Raw genomic sequence first — 24,065 nt, 5'->3', positions numbered from 1 at the left:
GACCTATGTGGACTAAATGAGATATTTTGATGTCCTGTCAGCCTGTTGGGCTGTGTGACATCTGTGTAGCACTCCTTCTCAGCATGTTGCCTTTACTTAATGGAAAACTCATTTATTAATAGAAAATGTTGTTACAACATGGAGACTGACAGCTGAACCAAATCAATTTTTCAATCTCTGTTTGCAACACGGTAAAATTGAAACCTTCAAGACTCTCAATATCGACCCCAACGATTCTGAATCAGACGTTTGAATAATCAATCTCAGATTATGTGAATAATCAATTCTCAACACAGGTTTGTAACTTAAACAAAAGACTTAGCAATTTGTTAACCATATAATAACATTAGTAAAGCAAAATTAAACAGCAAAGTTATCTAATTAATGTCTATGCTTTAAACTCAAACCTTTGTTTTCAGTCACATGCACAAAAGACAGACAGACAAACAAACACAAGGGATAAATAAAATAACAAAACTGGCCTGTTTACTTCAGTGGCTTTCATTATGCATTGTTCCACAGGAATAGATGATTAATTTTATGAAGATATTGATCAGGGTCTCCTTTACAGTTCACTCAGATAAGGACAGCAATTCTTATAACTTAGTTTTCTATTATCTGAGCTTCCAAGAGCTGCTCATGGTAAGTTAAGCAGAGAGCTTTCAAATCTTCATGCTGTGGCATTTAATGTCAGATTCATGAAAACAGAAAATACAGTCCCAAAGTCAATGACTACTCCGTGACAGACTATTTGACTTCTCCACCAGATCCCACTTAACATTCAAGATCTGCCATCTTCTGGTGCATAAGGTCATTTCCAGACTTGCTGGAACCAATTCCCAAGTCATGACTTCATTAATAACCATCTTCTGTCATGTGTTTAAGCATATTGCTCAACACTGGTGATGAAACATCTGCAGAACTTTGAACAGGAACCTACCTTGAAATCAATTTCCAGTACTGATCTCACTAATAAACAAAATCTTGTTTGGCTTGTTTTCCTTTAACAGAAACTGTTACCCCCAGTCCAAAAGTCATCTTTAGCTTACAGTTCCCAGTTCCCAGTTCCAAACCAAAATTACTAAAAGAATAAAATAAAACTAAGGAAAAATCAGTGAGGATCCTAGGAATGTAAATAATGTCTACTCAATGAGACAAGCAATTTTAAATCCTCCCATCTCAAATGACTACAGTATCCAAATGCATTAACTATTTGGTTCTCACCAGCATTTTCTTTTTCCATTTAAGCTAAATTATGCATTTCCTTTCAGTTTGAATTGGAAATAGGTTTCTTTAGATTTGATAAAGATACTATTTAGTTTTCAGCTCCCCAAAGAATAATTTAGTTCCCAGGAAGATATTCCTTTTCAGTCAGCATAATGGAATGTATCTAACTTTATTAATATTTAATTGTAATCAACAGACTTTTTCCCCTATTGCTATGGAGGAGGTTTGTTGAAACACTAAGTCCCAGGATTTAATGAAGGTGCAAATTTAAAATTCAAAGCATCTTTTTCCTACAGTCCTTTCCCCCTTTAGTCTATTTGGTAATTTGAAAAGAATTCAGCGCTAACATAACATCCAAAGTCTTGTCATCACTCTATCAAGAAGATGTATTAAATGCAGGACTGCAGTACAAAGGCAAAGGGATTAAATAAACTACAAATAGACTATTTAAGAAGAGTGAATTAAAGACACAAAAGCATTTCATTGAATGATATAATTAGACTGGTGATTAGATGGTACAATGCCTGGTGTCATTCACGCCAGTGACTTGCTTATCTCAGTTGTGTACAGATGCCGAGCTGAAGACTGTCATTTCCAAACAAGGAAACAGGCAAATCAGAAGTAGACATGTCAACAGGCTGTTTTTGCACAGATCGTAACATCTGACTTAAATCCAACACAGGTGAAAGCCTGGGAGTGTCTCCTTGGCTACAAACAGTAAAAAACGTAATAAAAGTCTGAGGAAGTCAGATCAGAGTGTGCAATGCGCCGGTCAGATTACACCTTAAGTACAACATTAATTAGGTTGCTTAGACACAGTAAAAACATTGAAGTGCTGGAGGCCATGCACAGAAAGTCCACAAGGCTGATCCCCAATAGCAATAAATAAAGTCATGAGGGACAAACAACATCAGAAAGTTGAACTGCTCGCCCTGGAAGTAAAGCTTTAGAACAAAAGATCCTATAGATGTATTTAAATTATATTTTTAACGGAATGAAAAGTAAATCCCCAATATGATATGAAATTATTCTGTAAAAGTAAAAAAAATCATATTTTCTGAACTACAGAGCATGTACATTATATTCTCGCTGTATCAGAATGAAATTCAAGAATTTTATAAATATTTGAGCTCAAATTACAGTTTTACCATTCAATTCCCTTAATCCTATAAAACACACTATATTTCCTATTTGTTCATGTTCATCATGTCCATATGTTTTAAATTATATAATACTCTTACCAGCAACAATGATTAAATGAGCTGTACAGAGACAACAATCTTGTACAATATAACAACATTTTCTGATGCAAAACCAAACATGCCAAGACATTACTTTGTATCCTTTTAACAGCTTATTGTGACAGAAGAAATACACAATTTATTTCACAACTCTAACAATGACATGAATTTCAGGAACCTGAAGGTGAAAGAGAGCCAGTTTCATATTTCTTAATGTTAATTTTCTCTCAGTTCCAATACAACACAACGGAGACTTACTAATATTCACTCCCTATTTATCTCTACATTAAATTTCACTTCAGTTGAATGCTTAAAAAAACACAACATTAAATGCAATGATTGATCCAATCATTCTGTCAATGATTGCATCATGGTTCAACCACAAAACAGACTTCAAGGAATTATTTTAGCACTTCAAGAAGTACATTTCAGCAAATAAACAATGTCTAATGAACCTTTGCTGTTAGTTTGTCATACTTCTGATGAGACGACAGCATTCATTTCAAAGAAAGCGTTTGCCTCTTTGCACAACAACTGCCACACTTGTTTGAGACAATCTCTTCTCATAATGACCCCTTAAAGTGAATAACCAAATTCAACATGTGTCCCATCAAAATGAGAATTTCAGGAAGGTCAACCAAATAGTCTAATGGCAATTTGCCTATTTTCATTTCCAACAAAAGTATATAAAGGCATCTATTGGCACAAGTATATTCAACATTTCTTAGCTCTCTTTGGCTTCAAAACACTGAACTCAATACAATTGTCTTCCTGGAAATAGAAATAAATAGTCCTTTCCTATTATGTTTGCTATGACTGTTACAGTACATCATTAAGTAAATCTTATGCATGATGCTGGCAAAGATTATTGAACACACATAAAGATATGTCTGTTTATAAAATTATGTGCAAGGATTGGGAAAAGTAATAAAATAAAACAAATGATTATGAAACTATTTACCTACATCTGAACTCTTTGTAGAAGTAGCTAAGAAAAATTCCAGGCATAATGTGTTCTGATTTTCAAAGTGTTTATTAGCAGCTTTGCCGACATGTCTTGTATTTCACAAATTAGCACATTCTGGCTTGCTCAGATTGTGGGAGAATACACATCTCAGAATGTTAAGCAGACTTTAATTATTTTTCTTTCTGTTTAGGAGAGGGTGCTGGTGAAACAGCATGTACAACAATTAAAGTAAACCCATCTGGTAAGATATTTCTGTGCTGAACACAAAACACATTCAGTGCCTCATTTAAATCTCAACAATGTTTTCATAACAGTTCAATTGCTGTTGCAGAAAAAAAAATCTTTCCAAGGATGAAGTTGCTGATGAACAACATTTCAGTTTATTTAGTTAAAACTGCATCTAGTAAAATTACATAATTAGAGTTTAAATAATAGATTTAATATTTTGTGAGAAATATCAGTTGTTTTATACTTTGCGATAATGACTGCACATTGGATGGTAAGATTTTGACATCGAATAATTAGGGAACATGAGAACTATTTAGGTTTAATTACTTTATCATTGACACCTGTATGCCTCGGCTTCAAGCTTTAAAATTCTTTCTCTGAACCTTCCTGCTTTACTACCTGTTTTTTTTCTTCCAATATGTTCTCAAGTCCAGTGTCATATCCAGAAAAGGAATATCATATTTGTAGCAGATGGTCTGTATTCAGTATAGAATTTTCTAAAAATGCCTTTATTTATAAACATGGACACTCCTAAGATGGCTGCCATGACGGGGTAGGTAACGTTTGCATGTTCTGCATAAACTCACAAGTATCTCAAGGCTCTGGAAAGTTATTAATTAATTGATGATGTTTATAGTGCCTCCCTTAATTAGACATATTAAAATGAAATCATTTGTGAAATGTGCATCTAGTGTTTGTGAACTTACCAAAACTCAAATAATGGATTGCTGGACACACTGTCTTGGAACTCAGTAGTTAACAAAAAGGAGCTGCAGAAACCAATTAATTATGCATAGATATGGATGGTCATTATCCATCTCTGATTGTGTGTAACAATGGCTTGAAACTTCAAACCATTTTGGGTGGACAATAGAAATATTGATCATGTGGTCATCTGATCAAAGCAAATCTTATTGCCACAACAACCAGGGGGAGACCAGTCAGTCTGCATATCACACAGCAAGAAACAAAGGCACCTATATCTTAAAAATGGAATGTGCACCCACATATGATCTTCCAACCAATTACTTTCCATTGCCACCAGCACAGATACTTGACCAGCTGGTAATAAAACTACAAGCAAATAAATTTGTGACCTACCAAATGCAGCTCTAACCTTGTTATGTGACTCTGGCCTGTAATAAATTACCTTTCCTAAGATAATGTAAATTACAAACTGCTCTTTGGCTCATGGTGTGTATAAGTGTATTACTCCTGTTAACCTTTTCTTTCTTATCTGAATCTAAATGTCAGGCGTGTAACATCATTAAACAGTTGTGATGAATGTGTGAATAAATAATCCTATTAATTTAAACCAAAAGCTTGCTGTTGTTTTTCAAACTGACTACTGACTCAGAAAGGAAGAAAGATACACTTCTTTCTCTTTAAAAAAAGACAGATTATGGACAGTAAGGGAAGAGGATTGGGGTTCACTTTTCTCTCATCTTTTTTAATAAGAACAAGCATTCGTCATTGATCCTAAGATTTCCTTATGACACTCAATGTCAAATTTTGTTTAATGATGCTCCCATGTCAAAGGCACTGTATAATGCAAGTAGTTTTTTGGGCTGGTCTTAAAGTCCTTAAATTTATAAGAGATAATTAATTTTTGGAATTTGAACTTTTAAATTGGACGCTGATGAATGTTTGGTTTCAGTCTGTGAAGCCATTTTTTCTAAAAAGATCAAAACGTAATTTGAAACAGTGATGTAAGTGTATCACTTGTAAGAAAGTTTATGATTTAGTTAAGTTCCCAGCAGGATTATTGTGGTGTGAATTGATAGAATGTATAATCTCAACTATATAAACAATGTAGAAAAAAAAGACCAGTGACCTTCAGTTTTGACATCAGCTCAGAACAATGAGGAGAAAAATCAAGTTTTCAGTTCAGGATAACAGCCTCAATTCATAAGAAGTCATAACTCTAGGAAACAGGTCGAAACTTTGCTATGCTGTTTATTTTGAGATCTTTCTAAACTGATCTGCACGTATGCTTTTCAAAAAGATTTGTATAGTAAACTTGTGATCTATTGCTAAAGAACATTTACAGTCCCTTGTGAATATGTTTCAGGGACTAACTACCACAGTTAACAGAAGAAAAAATTAAATTTATGAATGATCAAGCCAGGTTTCACTCTCGGTGACTTGTCCAGTATTACGATCCACTGGGATCATAACACTATACATGTGTGTAAAGCAATGAGTGTCTTTAAAATTCCCTTTATCTAATTCTGCCTCTGAAAGTACAGCAACATGGAGAAGAACCGACCCACTGGATAGAAAAAATATAACAACATGTCAAGTCTCTCCCAGACATGTAAATGTGTTATATTTCACTGAATACTAAATATGGATTTCAAAGCATTCTTATTCTACATTTAAGGATTAAACTTCTTTAATACTGATAAGAAATATTCACTTTCCAGTAACCTATCGATGGAATATATGCACCAAAATGGCTGCAATCCCAATAAGTAAATGTACTCGTCTATCCTCATGATTCATACCCTTTGGTAGAAAGCTAGCATCGTCATTTAGAGATAATGTACTATTTGCATATACTTACAGATTTGAAGACTGTGTCAGGCAATACTCACCAAACCGAGTATTTCCAAAAAAAAGGAGCATTTCTCAAGATGCCTGCAGTATTGATCTTTTTTAAACACGATTGCACTTAATGAGCATGGGTCACAGGGGCAGTTGGTAACCACACAAACAGTTGCTGATGTTAAAGAGATAATCAACAGTAATTTGAAGGTTATTCTCTGTTCTCAAGTTTTATGAACACCTCAGGAACTAGTTTGAACTTCTAATGACACTCATACTTGCAAAGATAATTGATAGAAATTTGAACTTTGTGCGTTGATGGATATAAATGATGAGGAACAATGTAAAATATCCCCATGAGCACTCCTTCTTGTAATAATACCATGAGAAACAAGTTATCAAATTATTCATTTATTTACTATGTGTGGGATTTTGCTCTGCACAAAATGACTACCATGTTTGCCTATATTATCCAATAGCACCTTTATCTGTTGATTGTAGAACACTGGAAGAACCTGACAAGCACTGATATGTTATTTAGTTCCTTTCTTGTTCAGACAATGACCGCCAGGACCAAACAGTCAGGATTCTTAACCAAAAGGAAAATATTGTAGGTCCTGGAAATATCAATGAAAAGAGAAGATGCTGGGAACATTTAGCAGGTATATGCAGCATCGATGTTTTAATTTCTTCAATCATTCATGGACATCTTTGACAATGCAGCATTTATTACATATCTTTCTTTGGAAGGTGGGGGTGAGCTGCCTTCTTGAACTGCTCCAGTCCATGTGGAACAAGTACACGTGCAATGATGTTAGGAAGGGATTTCCAAGATTTTGACTCAGTGACAGTTAAGGAATAGCAATATATTTCCAAATTGGGATGCTCTATGGTTTGGAGGAGAACTTGTCGGTGATTGTGGTCCTATGCATATGCTGCTCTTGTCCTTCTAGGTGGCTTAGTTAGAAGGTTTAAATGGTGCTTCTGTAAAAGCCTTGGTGAGTTGCTGCAGTGCATCTTGTCGATGGTACACACTTCTGCCACAGTAGACCAGTGGTAGAGAGTGAGTGCATGATGAACATTGTGAATGGGTGCCAATCAGATGGACTGCTTTGTCCTGGAAAATTTGATCTTCTTGATTGGAGGAATACAGCTTCAACAGCAATTAAATGAAGACTTGTACCTTGTAGATACAGGAATGATGTTTCATTAAAAGTAGTGCTACAAATGGCAACAGCAAAACCTTTACACCATGCACTGTCCATGAAAATGGGTGTGATGATGATGCTCTGAAGCAGTTATACTCAATATTGAGGCTAGAATGTTGTCACGCATTTAATCAAGTGGTAAAATGTTGTAATAATAGTTCAGATTATTTACAAAATATAAAATAATTTTTATACACTATGGTTCTTGCAAACAGAATAAGACATTTGTAAAATACAATAGAAAAGATGTTATAGGAATTTACACATTTATACTTTGTTTGTGTTTATTAATTACTTGCCATTCCAATTTAAGACTGAGCAAACAGATAGATGAATCACAAGAAGCTTCATACAATTTAGAAATCCTTTACCAATTAGTCTGAACTCTGAGGAAGGTTCTTTCACAACAACCTCCTGCAGAGTAATTAAGACCGGGCCCAGTTATCCCACGCAAGTTCAAACAAGACTATCATATCACACTTGCCCACAAGAACATAAAAACCAATGACTGATACAGGAACATTGAGGTAAAGGAATAAAAGTCAACTAGTAATATTTAGCATCTCCTAATTGACCTCAAGCACAAAGACTTTTTGGTTATCTCACCAAATTTCCAATTCAAAAGCTAACAAATTATACTAAAGTTCTTCAGTACTTGCTGTTTTGCAGTAAAAAGCTTCAAATTCAATACTTAATGAGAGCAAAATTTAATATTTATAAATTGCTGGAAAAAGACATATTTTGTTGAAACTGAAAGAACTGCAGATGCTAGAAATCAGAAACAAGAACAAAAAATTGCTGGAAAAGCTCACCAGGTCTGGCAGAATCTATGGAGAGAAGTCAGAGTAAATATTTCGGGTCCGCAGTTGTGAGCAAAAGTCACAGGACCTGAAAAGTTAGAGGTCATGGGTTTGTAAGGTGCTATTGCAGGATCTTTGGTGAGTTCTTGCAGTGTGTCTTGCAGATGGGACATATTGCTGCCATTGCTTCCAATACATCAGTATTGGAAGGAGTGAATATTGAAGGTAGTGGGATTTGTTGCTTTGTCCAAGATGATGTCAGTTTTCTTGAATTTTTATGAAACTGCAAATGCATATGCCATTTACAAGTTCGCTGATGACACCACCATAATTGGTCGACTCTCAGATGGCGACAAAACACGCTACAGATGGGAGGGGGAAGACCTGAAAAAATGGTGCTTTGTGAACAACCTAGCTCTCAATGCCAGCAAAACCAAGGAACTCATTATTGACTTAGGTGGGATGTTACTCATTAACAGCAGAGAAGTGGAATAAGTGGAGAGTGTCAAGCTCCTGGGAGTGATCATCAACAACAAGCTTTCTTGGACTCTTCATGTGGATGAGCTGAAAAATGTGTTGCTGGAAAAGCGCAGCAGGTCAGGCAGCATCAAAGGAGCAGGAGAATTGACGTTTCGGGCATAAGCCCTTCTTCAGGAATCCTGAAGGGCTTATGCCTGAAACATCGATTCTCCTGCTCCTTTGATGCTGCCTGACCTGCTGCGCTTTTCCAGCAACACATTTTCAGCTCTGATCTCCAGCATCTGCAGTCCTCACTTTCTCCTCTTCATGTGGATGTACTGGTTACAAAGGCCCAGCAATGTCTCTTCTTCCTCAGGGCAGCTGAGAAAATTTGGCATGACTGCAAATACCCTTGCCAACTTTTATAGGTGCACCATTGAGAGCATTCTGTCTGGATGTATCACTACCTGGTATGGTCACTGTACCAATCAAGATCAGAGACAGTTACAGAGAGTGGTGAACTCGGCCCAGACAATCACAAAGGCCAACCACCCATCTATAGAATCCATCTACCAGGCCCACTGTCAAGGAAAGGCTGCCAGCATTCTCAAAGATCCATCCCACCCTGGCAATGTTTTTCTACAACCTCTACCATTGGGGAGAAGGTACAGAAGCCTGAACACAGTTTTGCAACAGTTTCTACCCTACTGTTATTCGAATACTGAATGAACTCAAACTCTTAACACTTGCCTGTACCTGTGTTTTCGTTTTGCCGTTATTTACCTATTATTTACTTCTCTATGCTACTTAACTCTGTGATCTGCCTGTATTACTCACAAGATGAAGCTTTTCACTGTGTCTTGGCACATATGGCAATAAATTCAATTCAATTCCATTCAGAGTTTTATATCACACTCCTGGCTTGTGCTTTTTAGATTGCAGACTGCTTTTGAGGAGTCAGGAGGTTGGTTATGTACCTCAGATTTCATTGGCTCTGATGTGCTCTTGTAGCCACAGAATTTATATGCTGCTCTCGTTCAAGTTCCAGTTGCTGGGATCTCCAGGATGAATATTATGAACAAGGCACACTTTTATCAATCCTTTCTTGCGAAGACTACAGCAATCCTGATAGTGCAGCTTTCCCCAAAGTTTTTTTCACCTGACCAACGAACAGCATCCCAATTCATGTTTTGGCCATTTCTGGGAAAATACCTCGTGTTTTAGTACCTCCACGTTATCACATGACTTTCTAAGTGTTGGACCTTTTTTAGCCAGGTAGCACAGTACTCTCAAGGAATTCTCCATCCATTTCTGCCAGACAGAAAACTGTCCTCTTCCTGACAGTGACTTGCTTCCTCTCCTCACATTAACTGTCCTGTACATTTTCTCTTTGTTCTGCAGTTGTGCCTTCATCCTCCACCTCCCCTTCCTGAAGGCTTCATTGTGTCTCCAGCTCTCCTTTCTATCTGTCAGCCACATGATTTCTTCCTTAATTTTCTTCTCGTTTCTGTTGCTGCCAGATCAAGTGTCACTAAGCCACATGGACCAGTATTTGTTATTATCCCTGAGAATTACAACTGATCTCTCAACAATCAATCCAAATTCTTAAAGTACTTTATACTACTCTTTAAAAAAAACAATTACACATGTTTTAAACCTTTAAAGAAATGATCATGTAAGTACTTTCTGGTGCAACAGGTGGTACAGGATTTTTCAGTCTACCTAAAACTTGATACAGGTACATTTCTGCAAGCAATTAGACACTGTTCACCCCCAACAAATCCATAAATGCATACAATATTCAGAACCTTACAATACAGTGCCCTACCTGCCAAAATATCGCTTTCTATTCATCACCACATTTATCAAACCTTCCTTTATAAATTTTTACATGGTATCTTTGTAAGATTGTCACACTATGAGTAAAACCACTGATCAGTGGTGGTACATCAGTTGCTTTGCGCACCCCAGCAATTCCAAGGAACTATAAAGAAGGTTTGAAATAATATCTTTAAAAGAGGATGATTATCTTAACTTACATTTTAAACTATTGATTATTTATCCACAATAATTACAATTAGCCTTAACCTATTGTCTGCACATACCAGTGTGCCAACCTCACTATTGCCTGGTAACACTTGTTAAGAGCTGGACTTTAACAAAATGCTTTAAATCGCTCAATTTTGTTACTGCCAATAATCAACCACAAGGGAGAAAACTGTAAAGTTGTGTCTTTATTCGCAAGACAACTTTGACACTTCAATACAAACGTGCTGCAGGGTGGTATCTCATTTCTCCCCTTCCCATTCTCGGGTGTCTGTGTTTACCTGATAGCAGCACCCTCCATTCTTCAGGTTGAAATCTATCCGCAGGCTTCCCTTCACCACCTCCTCCCCCTCCCAACCCCGCCACTCCAAAGGCTGACTATTGCTAACTCACCGAGGCCATGGCAACAGAGATCTAGGTTTCTCTGTACACAGACCACAGCCTAAACTGTTGTTCAAGACCCACCCCCTACCCCTGCTCTCATTTGCTGATCGGTACAAACTCGGCTGCGTCCGGCACACTCGGTTCTATCTCACTGCGGTCAATCAGTCAATGCTCCCGGACAGTGAACACGCCCTGAACAATCAGGTATGGGTTAGCGGTGTAGGGCAAGCTGCACTTACCTGCTGCAGTACATTGAACAGGTGTCAAGACAGCGACGGTCACAGCACCAGAGCACCAATAATTCTGTTGTCTGGTCGGTAAAGCAAAACATTTTATTTTGTACTTTTTTTCAAAAAAAAGTTAGAAAATCGCAATTTAAATTCAGCCTATTTGCATTTTACTGGATAAAGTACAAAAACATAATTGAGACACACAACAGTAGAAATTGATGGAGAAACGCTGCAGATCTGTCAGCATTTGTGGAAAGTTATGGTTCCCAGTGCAAACAGAACTGATTACGAAGTCAGGGTTGGATCTGTGAGCACAGACTGCAGTCCGTTCAGAGGGTGAAATGTTAGGCGAGGTGAGGGGAGCAGAGAAATTAAGGTGACCGATGTCACGTCAGTTCTGGAGGACTTCACAGATGCAGTCAGATCTGCTGAGTTTCTCCAACACTGTTTGTTTGTCTGAGTTTCAGATCTCCAGTATCTGAAGTTCTTCCTTTCATTAGCATAATTGAGAATTGGGCTTTCCTAAATGACCAACACATACAGAAACAGAAATAGCTGGAAAAGCCCAGCAGGTCTGGCAGCATCTGTGCAGAGAAAGCAGCGTTAACGTTTCTGGTAGAGTGACCCCTCCTCAGTTCCTTGCTCAATTCTGAGGAAGGATCACTGGACCCAAAGGTTAACTCTGATTTCTCTCCACAGATGCTGCCAGACCTGTCGAGCTTTTCCAGTAATTTCTGTTTCCGCATGTGTTGGTCATTCAGAAAAGCCCAATTCTCAATTATTCTCAATTCTCAAAGTTAACGTTTTTGGTTAGAGTGACCCCTCCCAGACCCAAAACATTAACTCTGATTTCGCTCCACAGATGCTGGGAGACCTGCTGAGCTTTTCCAGCAATTTCTGTTTTTGTTTCTGATTTTCAGCATCCGCAGTTCTTTTGGTTTTTAAAGCAGAGTGTCTTCATCTTTGAGTTTAATTTTCAAAATTACATCAAAATAATCAGATTTCAGCAACTGCAAGCACCGTTATTCCATCATACTGTGCTGACAAGTTAAAGTGAATAGGAGTTAATAGTTCAATTTATTATCATTTTGCTTATGCTACTTTAGGATATCTAGTAAAAAGTATGAATGTATAAAATACTACAGACATTGTTTTATTGCAGGCATGATTACATATTAATATGCCCTGGAGTCCAGCTTACTATCAGCATTTGTACTTGAACAAAATTTGAAGTTGATTTGTTTGCTGTTTTGTCAGCGTGTTCCTTTATATGCACAAGTTTTGAAACTGCTTAGATGTGCTTACTGAAAAATTGTGAATATAGTAACAGAGACACGTGAGGCATATCTAAAGAGCAAGAAGTGTAGGAATTTGCGTTAGACACCTGTCAAAATGTCAGTATTAGGAAAAGCACTATTTCCTTCTGCTTCTTATTGCCATTTCCCTAATAAGATATCAGGTCCCAATAGAAATGTGTTACTTCTAATCCTTGAGATAATATGGAATTGTACATCATTGTTCTGACCAGAAACAGAAGAAATTAGTGCAAAGAAACATAGAGAAAAACGTAAAGTAAAAGTAAAGCTCAAGTACTTCATATAGATTTTCAAATGCTCAAAGAACTTTGCTCTTTAAAATAGGCACGGGAAGCCCCCACAGGTTATCAGTGCTCTGTCTTTTTCTAACCAATATTTTGATCCAGATATTTTTGTGTTACAGTAACCCTAACTCTGAGTACAGTAAAGTAGCCATAGTCCTACCAGACCATAGGACTGCTGTCCCATTAGTGGGAGATGGTTTAATCTGAGGGTCACCATGTCTCCGGCAAGAGGAGAGGTTGAGAAGCAGAGTCCTTTATAGTAACCTCAGTCAGTGCAGGAATTGAACCCATGCAGTTGGCATCATTTTGCACTGCAAACCAGCCATCTAACCAACTAAGGTTACCGAATCAGCAGAGTAAACAAAAATGGAGCTATTGATGAGGAATGTCATCTGAAAAAACTGTGCACTGAAGAAGTCAACAAGATATTTGATTAGTAATTGTATATAAAAATGTGATTTACACTTTTATACATTTGTCTAAAAGTACAATTGTTATGCACCACCATATTTCATACAGAGTTACATCAATTAAAGATTCTTGGCAATCTTATTTTACTGTTCGATGTAAATGTTAGGGTAGGATGATTCGAAGAGGCACAATGAGCATCTTTCACAGTGCAGTTCAGGCTACTACTTTAACTCAATAGAGTTGAAATGTTAGTTCCAACCATGGACCGACTTGGCCTCTTGTTGATTGTACAGTAGATCTTTACTCTCACAGGTCTTAATATATAGTTGGCTGGATTTGCACCTGCTGACATCTAATGATTAAAGCCAGTAAGAGTGTCAGCAACATTTATAGAAGTGACAATGACAATAAATTACTGAAGAGGAACATTTTCAAGTTGAGAATTTGAAAGTGTTATGTTAATTGTCTGGAAATATTTTTGCTGTTTCATTTGCTACAGGCAACATCTAAATTATTTGTTAATGAATCATCTGCTGTAAGGAAGGTGACTTTGGGCAAATTTCATTACCATGCCTGAGCAGGATCATGTAACTAATGCTATTTTTCATGGACTGAAGTCAAGCAGAGCACACTTTTGGTGTCACTATTTGTTCTGTCAAAAGGTGAGACTCCTGCTGGATTCACAGTTTCTAAATTCAGCTCCCACACATTGGTCATGGTGAGGAGACAACAAGGATTAGTTCTGGATTGCTCTAACTAAGAATTGGCACTGAATAACCTCTATCCTTCTATCCTATGAGCATCTATGGTTCCACGGCTTATATGTTTTGTTTCTAAGAGTGTTGCTAGATTATTGAACTGTGTGCTTCAAATTCAGTTGCAGGCCATTCAGAGTTTCTTACTGTTGGTAAAATCAAAATCACCTCTTGTTTTCTCGCCTGTCAGTTGCTAGATATAACTATGCCTACTTCCATCAAACTCCTTGCAATCATTTCAAGCCAAATGTAGTGTTGCAGAATCAGAACACCCTGTTGTTTTCTCTCTCCATATCTGATGTGTTTCCAAGATCATCTTTTTTCAGCTTTGTAACATTACTTGTGTCCATCCCATTTCTCCGAAGAGGCCCAAACATTCCTTGGGCTTTAGAGCTGGACTTCTCCCCCTTTTTTCTTCAATGGTTTCTCGGCATCCATATTTCACAGACTACATTTTATTCTTCATGCTGTTGCTTGCATTCTTAGCCACATAAAGCCTGTATTTACTTTCATCCTCCTAAGACTGAATTAACCACATATGGATCAGCTTCAAGTCCTCTATCCTTAGCTTCAAGCTTCTTTCTGAATTTACACCACTCAAGTTCAACAATGATATTCAGCTCTTTGTTCATTTTTTGGCTCCAGTCATGCTTTTCTTGTTGCCTGACCTCCTTGCTTCACTCCTCAGTGCATCATTCTTCTGGCTTCCCTCCTTTCAGAAATCAACTCTAGGCTTTTTATTCTTCTTTTGGACTGATTCCATAGTGAAATTCTACCTATCATTTTCCCTCTCACACACGACTCTTGTAATTCCCCGATCTATTCCCTAAAACGTTGGTACGTCTTTCTGTTCCAAAAGGCACCACATAAAGTTACATTGCTGAATCATAAGTTCATTAAAAAAAAAGGCTTAATTCAATACTTCAAGTAAGGGCATGGCATTTGATGGGGGAATCTGCAGTCTGAGTGATTTCCTACAACCTGTGTTTCCTCATGAAGTACAGGATTAATTAGTTTACTGTAATATTTGCACATAATTAAATCAGTAAAAAAAATCAAAATTGTGTTTAAGTGTAATGATTTGTGTATTTTATAGAGGAAAACATCATTGCACTTTCAGACTCAACAATGACTGCTACTTACGCCCGTCCTAGAACAGCTAGTGCTAACTTTCTGCCGGCCATATCAACGATGGCATCAAGTTACAAAGGCCACTACCCTTTAAATGTGTTCAGACAAAGCTTAATGATGCCTTGGAGACCTAGCACTTATTACAAAGTAGCATGTGTTGCTCCTACCATAGCTGCTTTTACTAATAATGTCCCTGGACATAATGAAACCAAAACTGTTCAGATCCCATCGAATAGAACAACATTGTTGACCAGATACAGTCCCCAGGATTGGTATGAATCTAACCAGACCAGCTACAGAGAATCAGAGTCCTACAGACACAACGCAGAGAAGCTAAGGGCTGACACTGTTCGTCTGATCCAGAACAAGGAAAACATTACAAAGAAAACACAGTTTGAAACCAACAAAAACTTAGGAGAACGTGTCAATGACATCATGTTTTGGAAATCTGAATTAGCTCATGAGACTGAGCAAATGATTGGAGAAACGAATTCTCTCATTGAAGTCAAGAAACGATTAGAGCGAGCCTTGACAGAGACAGAGGGCCCTCTTCAGGTAAACAGCATCTTAATACTAATTGGTTGCATATTCAAATGATGTAATAATGCAGTTTGCCTTGATAGTGCAGGTAAGATCAATATGCTAATGATAAATAATCGCTTCAAATAAGGTGAAAAGCTTTTCTCTTTCCCTAGCATGACATTATTCGTACTTTTGTTTGCTGATTTTCTTTCTCTTCATCTGCGCTTCATCTTCACTTATCTTCTCACTTGTTCAACCATCCCCATCCCTATCTTAAGCATACATAGCACTGTTTCCTAGCTGCTATTTGTTCTGATAACGAGTTACTGGACCTGAAATATTGACTCTGCTTCCTGTCCACAAATTCTGCCAGACCTGCCAAACTTCTCCGTCAATTTCTGTTTTTGTCTTCCTGTAATTAGCCTGTCCAGCAGGTTTAAATATTTGTATGTTTCAATCAGAATCCCTCTCTTCCTTCTAAAATCTAGTGACTACAGGCCCACTTCATAGGACAGCGCTGCCATTCCCTGGGCCCAATGTAGTGAACCTCTGCTGCACTCCCTCTATGGTAAACTGCCCTTTCTTATGTAGAGAGACCAAACCTGCACACAATGCTCCTAGGTCCCGTATAACTGTGGTAACAAATCCCTACTTCTGAACTGAAATCCTCTTGTAATAAATGCCAATCTGAATTCCTCATTGCTTGCTGCATCTGCCATATACTTCCATTGACTGATGCATAAATGCAGCAACCCCTTCCCCAATGCTTGGTTTTAAAACAGACCTTTTTCTCATTTTTAATCAATAATCAAGAACACAGAAAAAAGGAAAGTTGCAGTCTTTACAGAATGCCAAACGATCTGTGTACAGACCATTTGACAACAAATGAACAAGGAGTAAGATAAGATACCAAGCCTTTGCTTTGCCATTTAATAAGATCATGGCTGATCTGATTGTACCTTCAGCTCTACATTCCTACATACACTTGATAACCTTTGTACCCTTGGTCATAAAGAATCTACCTATGTTTGCCCCCAAAACTTTAAATATTATGCATCCACCGCCTTTTGAGGAAGGGCATTCCAAAGACACTCAACCATCTGAGATGAAAGGTAATTCCTCATCTCAGTCTTAAATATTCAGCCCCTTATTTTTAAATTACAATCACTGAAGGTATACATGAAATTACAGGAGCAAAAAAAAAACTTCTAAAAAGTAACAAACAGAAAATAAAATCTTAGTATTTCAGGCATTTAGTCAGAGCTGGATGGCTACAGACTGCTCTTCTAGAAGGTGAAGTGGAGGGCAACAGAAGGAGGAGTCAGCCTCGAGTTGGATGACGGGTGTCACACAATAGTTGCAGACAAGCTACAGTGAATATGTGAGGGTGACACAAGACAGACAAGAATGGCAGAAGGTCACCTGGTACAACCATCTACAAGCAGCTACAAGCAGCTACATGCAGCAACAGCTCATTTGAATTGGGCAGTCCGTGTGAAATAAATATAACTAAATAACAAAGTAATAGATTCTGTAGATAATAAACATTAATTTTCAGCATCTTGCACTCAGTGTGCTTTACAATTTTGCATGGCCACTATCCAAGTAAGAAGGAATTGTTAAACCTTGTAAGAAGGAATTGTTAAACCTATAGAATTATCCATTTATGATTAAATAAATTTATTTTGTTTTTTCTAGCTAATGAAATGGTCTGGTGAAAGTTTTATTTCTTGCTTTCAAAAGGCAAAGTGGATTATGTTTAATCACTAACATGTGGTATATAACTGACATATTGGACAAGTAAACAAACATCTGGGACATAGAGTGTGAAGGCATAGGAACCCAGAGGAATGCACTGACAAACTGTTAAAAGACAAATATCTGAGAATTAGAACCCAAAAACCTGAAAGTCTAGTATTCTGATGCTGCTAACACCTTTTAGAATACATTTATTATATCACACTGAAAGTGGTCAAAATAGTTAATTTGTACCCACACTCTCCACAACACTCATTCCCCATCCCCACCCCAGTGTTTTGCAGTTTACAGTGTGATGATAATGTGGCTTTAAAAGGTGTAATTTGTCCTGGTTGTTTTTATGAAGAATGATTGAGACAGAGGTGGCAAGCATTCTGTTCCAAAGCCAATAAGGTAATCAGCTTATGAAACCTTGAGGTTTTATAAAAATTGAAACAATAGAAGCAGCCTGAATGGGTGGGATCAAGCTCCCACAGGACTAGTGTTTTTTTAAAATTTTAGCATTCAGTAGCAGTTGCTAGGATCTTGAGGCTGGATGTGGAAGCTCTTATTCCTCTCTCTGTTACAGCTAAAAGCTGGGGTTCTCTTCCTGCTGCAAGAATTGCATGTGAGACAATCTATTTTACTGAATTTGCCTTTGCTAAGGATGTGTTTATGGGATGTTACAACAATAGAACAGTAAATTAGTAGTAGGTTATCTCATTTTGGAAGAGTTACAGTTATTTTATTTTTATTCTCGGTGTATTCATTAGTGTATGAATAAAGTGATTTTTTTTCAAAACTGATAGTTTGAGTAATTCAATGCATTGGGAACACAATAACTTACACTTACCTTTACAATAAGAACAAGTTAGGATCCAGACTATCTTCTTGATTTTGAGGAGGTTTAGTCTGGGCCATAACAACAACATTAATCATTTCAAAATAAGGCACTAAATTAAAACAGCCTTTATATTGTATGGTATATGTTTTAAAACTTTGATAGAAAATGTTAATGAGTGTATCATTACTAGCAATTAACTACTAATGACTGGTATTATTTGCAAGGAATACTTGGGTTTGAGAATTTAATAACAGTATAGCATAACATAACTTATCTTAAATGCTGTCAGTATGAGTTGTAGTTTGAGGTCTTCACCTGTATGTCATTTATTAATACAACAGATGGCACAGGAATGTCTCTATCAGAGAGAGAAAAGGATCGGTATAGATCTTGTTCATGATGATGTGGAGAAGCAGTTATTAAAGGTTGGTGCAATTGAATCAGAAGGATTTCTGTGTTGAAAATATAATTGCGCTGGTATGACCATTTTGCTTAAGTGAGATCTGCAACTTTCTTCCAACAGGAGGTTGAATGTATAAAGTCCTGTCAAGAAAGAATGAGAAGATATCTGAACAAATCAATAACCCAACTTGCGTAAGGGTAACAATTTGAATTACAAAGTAAACCACACATTTTAAATTTGGGAGAAAAAGAATTGTAAGTTGCAGCTTCAGAATAGGAAGAGAATTAATTGAATCCTAAAATAAATCTGGATGCTGAATTGAACACAGTATGTTGTATGGCCTTTTTTAATTCTATAATCTTAGATTTATCGTGTTGGTATTGAAAAATGTTCTGAAACATGAAGGATTTCCAAGCATTCACATAGTCTTTAGTGTAATGTAAAGTTTTTGTAACAAATTCATTTGCAAAGAACCAACATCCACAGTTTAACAGGCAATCACCTTCAACCAATTAACTTGCAATCAAAACTTTACAACTAAAGTATACCTCGCTTTGGCTCAGTCATTACAAACCAATATCATGTAACCAGGGATCTGCTAGACTCTTATACAATTCCCATCGTGTTATTTTTGAATGGTAATTTTAGCCAGATAATTGTTTCTTGAAATCAATCAGTTCACATTTTTCTAAACAAAATGAAAAAAATATTTTCTTTTAGTTTATTGCATGTGAACAGTGAGGTTGATGCTGAAAGAATAGAGAGAGGTTAGGTCAGGCAGACAAAATTGGCAAGGATTAGACAAGAGAAGGGGGAAGCATATCAGATTGTGTAGAAGATGTGAAGGAACTTAGATAGGGAAAGAAAACAAAATGAAAATGTCAGTGAAACATAAATGGATAAAAATAAGGAAATTGTTGCAGAAACTGAGAGAAAAAAACAAAGAAGGGTTGGGTACAAAAGTTATTACTCAACCTGCAGAGAGAAAAAGATAAATTCAGAATCCAAGTGAAAAAGGAGTTTTACTGAATTTGTAAGAGTAAAGAACAAGCGTAGGGAAAAAAAGAGAAACTGCAGATGAAGTCAGGAATTAATTACTAAAGCTGAAAAGAGATTATGGCAACCAGAAAGATACAAGACAAGAAATAATTGTTGTTATTTGATGAAAACAATTTTAGTTAATATTTTCCACATGATTGAGAAAAGGAATCTCAATTGGCTGATCTATTTGGTTGGCTCCCAGCCAGTGGGCTAAAATACTTTGGAAATCTGACAACATTATTTCACTGATACAGTGGTCTGATGAGAACAGAGAAAAGAGAGGGAAAGGAACCCTGGTAGAGTATGGCAAGAAAGGGAGAAGAATTTTCTTGAGGGATGAAATGGAAAGAAATTCTCCTTTTGAGGGAAGAAATGGAATTCAAGCAGATTGAGAGATTTGAAGAAGGAATGGGTTCTATAGAGAGAAGAGTACTGGTATTATGAGAAGACAGAATCAGCAATACCCTGTTACGGGATGTAGGGAGGGAGATGTTTCCTGGGAAACCTTATTATACAGAGAAAGAGACATTCTGGCAATTAAGAGATGCACATCATAGTTGCTCTCAGATTATGTTATACAATAGTTTGGAAAAAAAAACTTCCTGATCTAGCATTTGGAAAATTTGGTTTACCTGTAAGAGACTCTTAAACAATTTCCATCCATGATTTTCATTTCTGGCTCATAATGTGAAATGCCAAGAAAATCAACCATTTTGTACATGTAACCACAGTAAAGTCCCTACACTTCCAGTTAATCTATTTTTATGGATCATTACTTTTTATTGTGGCCATGGGCACAAAAACTACAAAGGAAGTAACAATTTAAATGATCTTTAATTGTGAAATATTTTGTTACTTCTGACTTTTGTATGTAGTGGTAACCTTTAAATAGAATAACGTTAGTGTTCACTTAGTGATTATGCCTACACTCAATAATTTATTGGATTGAATACTAAAACATAGTTGGATGTTGGTAGAGTATTGGAGACCCACATAAATTCAAATCTTTACTTTGACTGACCTTTGAAAACAAATTTGTAATTTACTGAATTTATTCAGTTCTTAGCTGGTTTTCAGTTCAGCTTTGATATTGTATTAAATGTCTCAAGTTTCACCAGGAACTGTTGTCTGGGTCTCATGCAGATATGGAAAACATCAAAGTAACCTTGCTAGATTGATTAAGGTCAGCATCTGCAAAGAATCATTTGAAAGATAATTAGAATTCTACTTCCTAAATTTCTTGTTGTTGAAAATTGATTGAGAATTGTAAATTTGGCATTACAACTTGATATGAAATATATTCATGGTAAACTGTATAATATTACTTGATGTTACTGAAAAGGTATTTCATTAAAAATATTCCTTTAACATTTGTAATGTGAATTTAAATCATTGAACTCACATAACTTTAGTGCAATACAGCCAAGCTAATATGACTAATGCTGGAAAATCTCAGCAGGTCTGGCAGCATCTGTAAGGAGAGAAAAGAGCTGACGTTTCGAGTCTAACTGACCCTTTGTCAAAACTTTGACAAAGGGTCAGTTAGACTCAAAACGTCAGCTCTTTTATCTCCTTACAGATGCTGCCAGACCTGCTGAGATTTTCCAGCATTTTCTCTTTTGGTTTCAGATTCCAGCATCCGCAGTAATTTGATTTTATTTTAATATGACTAATTCTGTGCTCATTAGAAATTGCTTTTCAAGGGTTATATTTTTCATTAATCAATTCAATAAGATTGTCAAATCTTATTTCTAAACTGGAACTCTGTTCCTGTTCCTTGTCAAATCTCAAGCAGTCTTTCCCATCTGCGTTGTACAGGATGGTGATAGAAAAATCCAAATTCACATCCCCTATCCAACTAAAATTGAATTAATTGAATTTAATGTATATTTAATTCCCCTGATGCTTTATGTCAGTTTCAGAATTTCCAGTTTGTGAACTCTAGCTGCCTTCTCTTTACCATGGATGTGCAATCCCTTTAGACTTCCATCCCCCATCAGGATGGTCGCAGGACTTTCTGCTTCTTCCTGGAAAAAAGGCTTGAATCGTCCCGATCCACTACTACCCTCCACCACCTGGCCAAGCTCATTCTCACACTGTAAAACTTCTCTTTTAACTCCTGTTACTTTCTTCAGGTCAAAGGAGTGGCCATGGGTACCTGTATGGGCCCTAGTTATGCTTGTCTGTTTGTGGGGTACTTGGAACAATCTATGTTCCAGTCCTATTCCGATCCTCACCCACATCCCTTTCTCTGGTATATTGATGATATCGGTACTACTTCCCTCCCTTGTCCAGATTTGGAAAAGTTTATCAATTTCACTTCCAGTTTCCACCCAGCTCTCACCTTCACCTGGTCCATCTCTGACTCCTCCCCTCCCTTTCTCAACATTTTTGTTTCCATTTGTGGGAAAAGGCTGGCCACCAATATCCAATACACACCAACCGACTTTCACAGTTACCTTGACTATACATTCTCACACCCTGCTTCCTGTAAGACTCTATTCCATTCTCCCATTTCCCCTGTCTCCATCAGATCTGTTTGGATAATGCCACCTTTGACAAGAAGGCCTCTAAAATGTGCACCTTCTTCATCAACTGATGATTCCCCAGCACTGCTGTTGACAAAGCCCTCAATCGGGTCTGACCCATCTCGTGCACTTCAGCCCTCACCCCCTCTCTTTGCTCCCATAACAGTGATAGGGTCCTTTCTGTCCTCACTTACCATCTCACTAGCATCCATATCTGAAGGATCATTAGCTGCCATTTCTGCCACTTCCAGCAGGATGCTACCACTAGACACATATTCCCCTCCCCTCCTCCCCTCCCCTCCCTTATCAACCTTGCAGAAGGACTATTCACTCTGGGCCACCCTGGTCCAATCCTCCTTCACTCCCAACGCCTCCAACACAGCCCCATGGCCACATTCCCCTGCAACTGCAGAAGGTGCAGCACCTCTCTGTGTATGTTGTCCCTCCTCAGTATCCAAAAGGCCCAAACACTCTTCCCAGGTGAAGCAGTGCTTTACCTGCACTTCACTGAATCTGGTCTACTGCATTCGCTGCTCACTATGTGTTCTCCTCTACATTGGGGAGATAAAGCATAGATTGGGTGACTGTTTTGCAGACCACCTATGTTCTGCTCACAGAAAGGACCCTGACTTCCATTGCCTGCCATTTCAACACACCACCATGTTCCCTGGCCAACATCTCTGTCTCACGCTGGCTGCAGTGCTCCAACATATCTCAGTGCAAGCTGGAAGAACAACATCTCATTTTCAGAACTCGACAAACTTCTGGATTCAATATTGAGTTCAACAATTTTAGGGCTTGAGGCATCTCCTTACCCCAACCCCCACACCCAAGGCCTTATTATCACATGGTCTGCTGTTACACACAACCCATTGTTAGCCTCTAATAGTCCCCATCAGTAGCTAATTATTCTCCTACGCAGACCGTTATCCACTCCTTTGTCTGTCCAATTGTTCTTCTCTCTGTTTAACCTCTATCTCCATTTATTATTTGCTCCTTAACCCTGTCCCCACCCTAGCTTTTGCATAAAAAAAACTTTTCCTAGCTCCCATAAGTTCTGAAGAGGTTCACTGGACCTGAAACATTAACTCTCATCTCTCTCCACTGATGCTGCCAGACCTGCTGAGTTTTACCAGCAATTTCTATTTTTGTTTCTGATTTCCAGCATATACTGTTCTTTTGGTTTTGCACTGTAATTACGTATCTTCCAGGGACTACATTTTAAGAGCATTTAGTAAGATGTAAGAATAAGGGATGAAGGTGAGAGGAGAGATTTCTGTTCAATGAATGATAAATCCTCATGTTCCCCTTAATGGGGGAGTGAAACATGGGAAGAAAATATCTTAAAACGTGTTACAGACAACAAAACTATTGTTAGTAAACAGACATCTTTTAAACTTTTAGCAATAAAATCACTAACCATTGTTACGTTTCCATCAAGAGTAACTTATTGTCCATTAACTGACTCCAAGTTTATGAATCAAAAATAGAACTACTGCCAGATTCGCTGATGAAAGAAGAACTGTCAGAAATCACAATCTGTAGTATCATCCCAATTAATTATGGAAAATAAGCTATTTGAGTTATATTAATTTGTTCAAGATTCTTATGAATGTTGTGCGTTTGTACGGGCTAAATGTCAGAACTGAAACCCATGCAAACTATAACTGTTATATACAATAACAAGTGATAAAATGCTGCATCCTTAATTAGAATAATTTCAATAGGTTTGATCTTAGATGTGCTGAGTCTATAC

General features: G+C 37.4%; 1 protein-coding gene across 2 annotated transcripts in view; it reads left to right on the top strand.

Moving 5' to 3' along the window:
* The first annotated feature begins 11,217 nt into the window (after positions 1-11,217).
* Positions 11,218-24,065, top strand: part of tekt3 (tektin 3) — a 29,321-nt gene continuing 16,473 nt past the window's right edge. Inside the window, exons 1-4 of one of the 2 annotated variants that reach the window (XM_072558345.1) lie at positions 11,218-11,311; positions 15,200-15,789; positions 18,679-18,762; positions 18,861-18,931. In XM_072558345.1, the coding sequence (XP_072414446.1) occupies positions 15,232-15,789; positions 18,679-18,762; positions 18,861-18,931 (713 nt within the window). In that variant the 5' untranslated portion in view covers positions 11,218-11,311; positions 15,200-15,231. Of the gene's footprint in view, positions 11,312-11,372; positions 11,421-15,199; positions 15,790-18,678; positions 18,763-18,860; positions 18,932-24,065 lie in introns of those variants that run through there. The other variant, XM_072558346.1, reaches the window with a different exon arrangement.

Source organism: Chiloscyllium punctatum, chromosome 39, assembly GCF_047496795.1.
Source record: "Chiloscyllium punctatum isolate Juve2018m chromosome 39, sChiPun1.3, whole genome shotgun sequence".
Taxonomy (NCBI): domain Eukaryota; kingdom Metazoa; phylum Chordata; class Chondrichthyes; order Orectolobiformes; family Hemiscylliidae; genus Chiloscyllium; species Chiloscyllium punctatum.
This window is presented reverse-complemented; position numbering and strand designations above follow the sequence as displayed.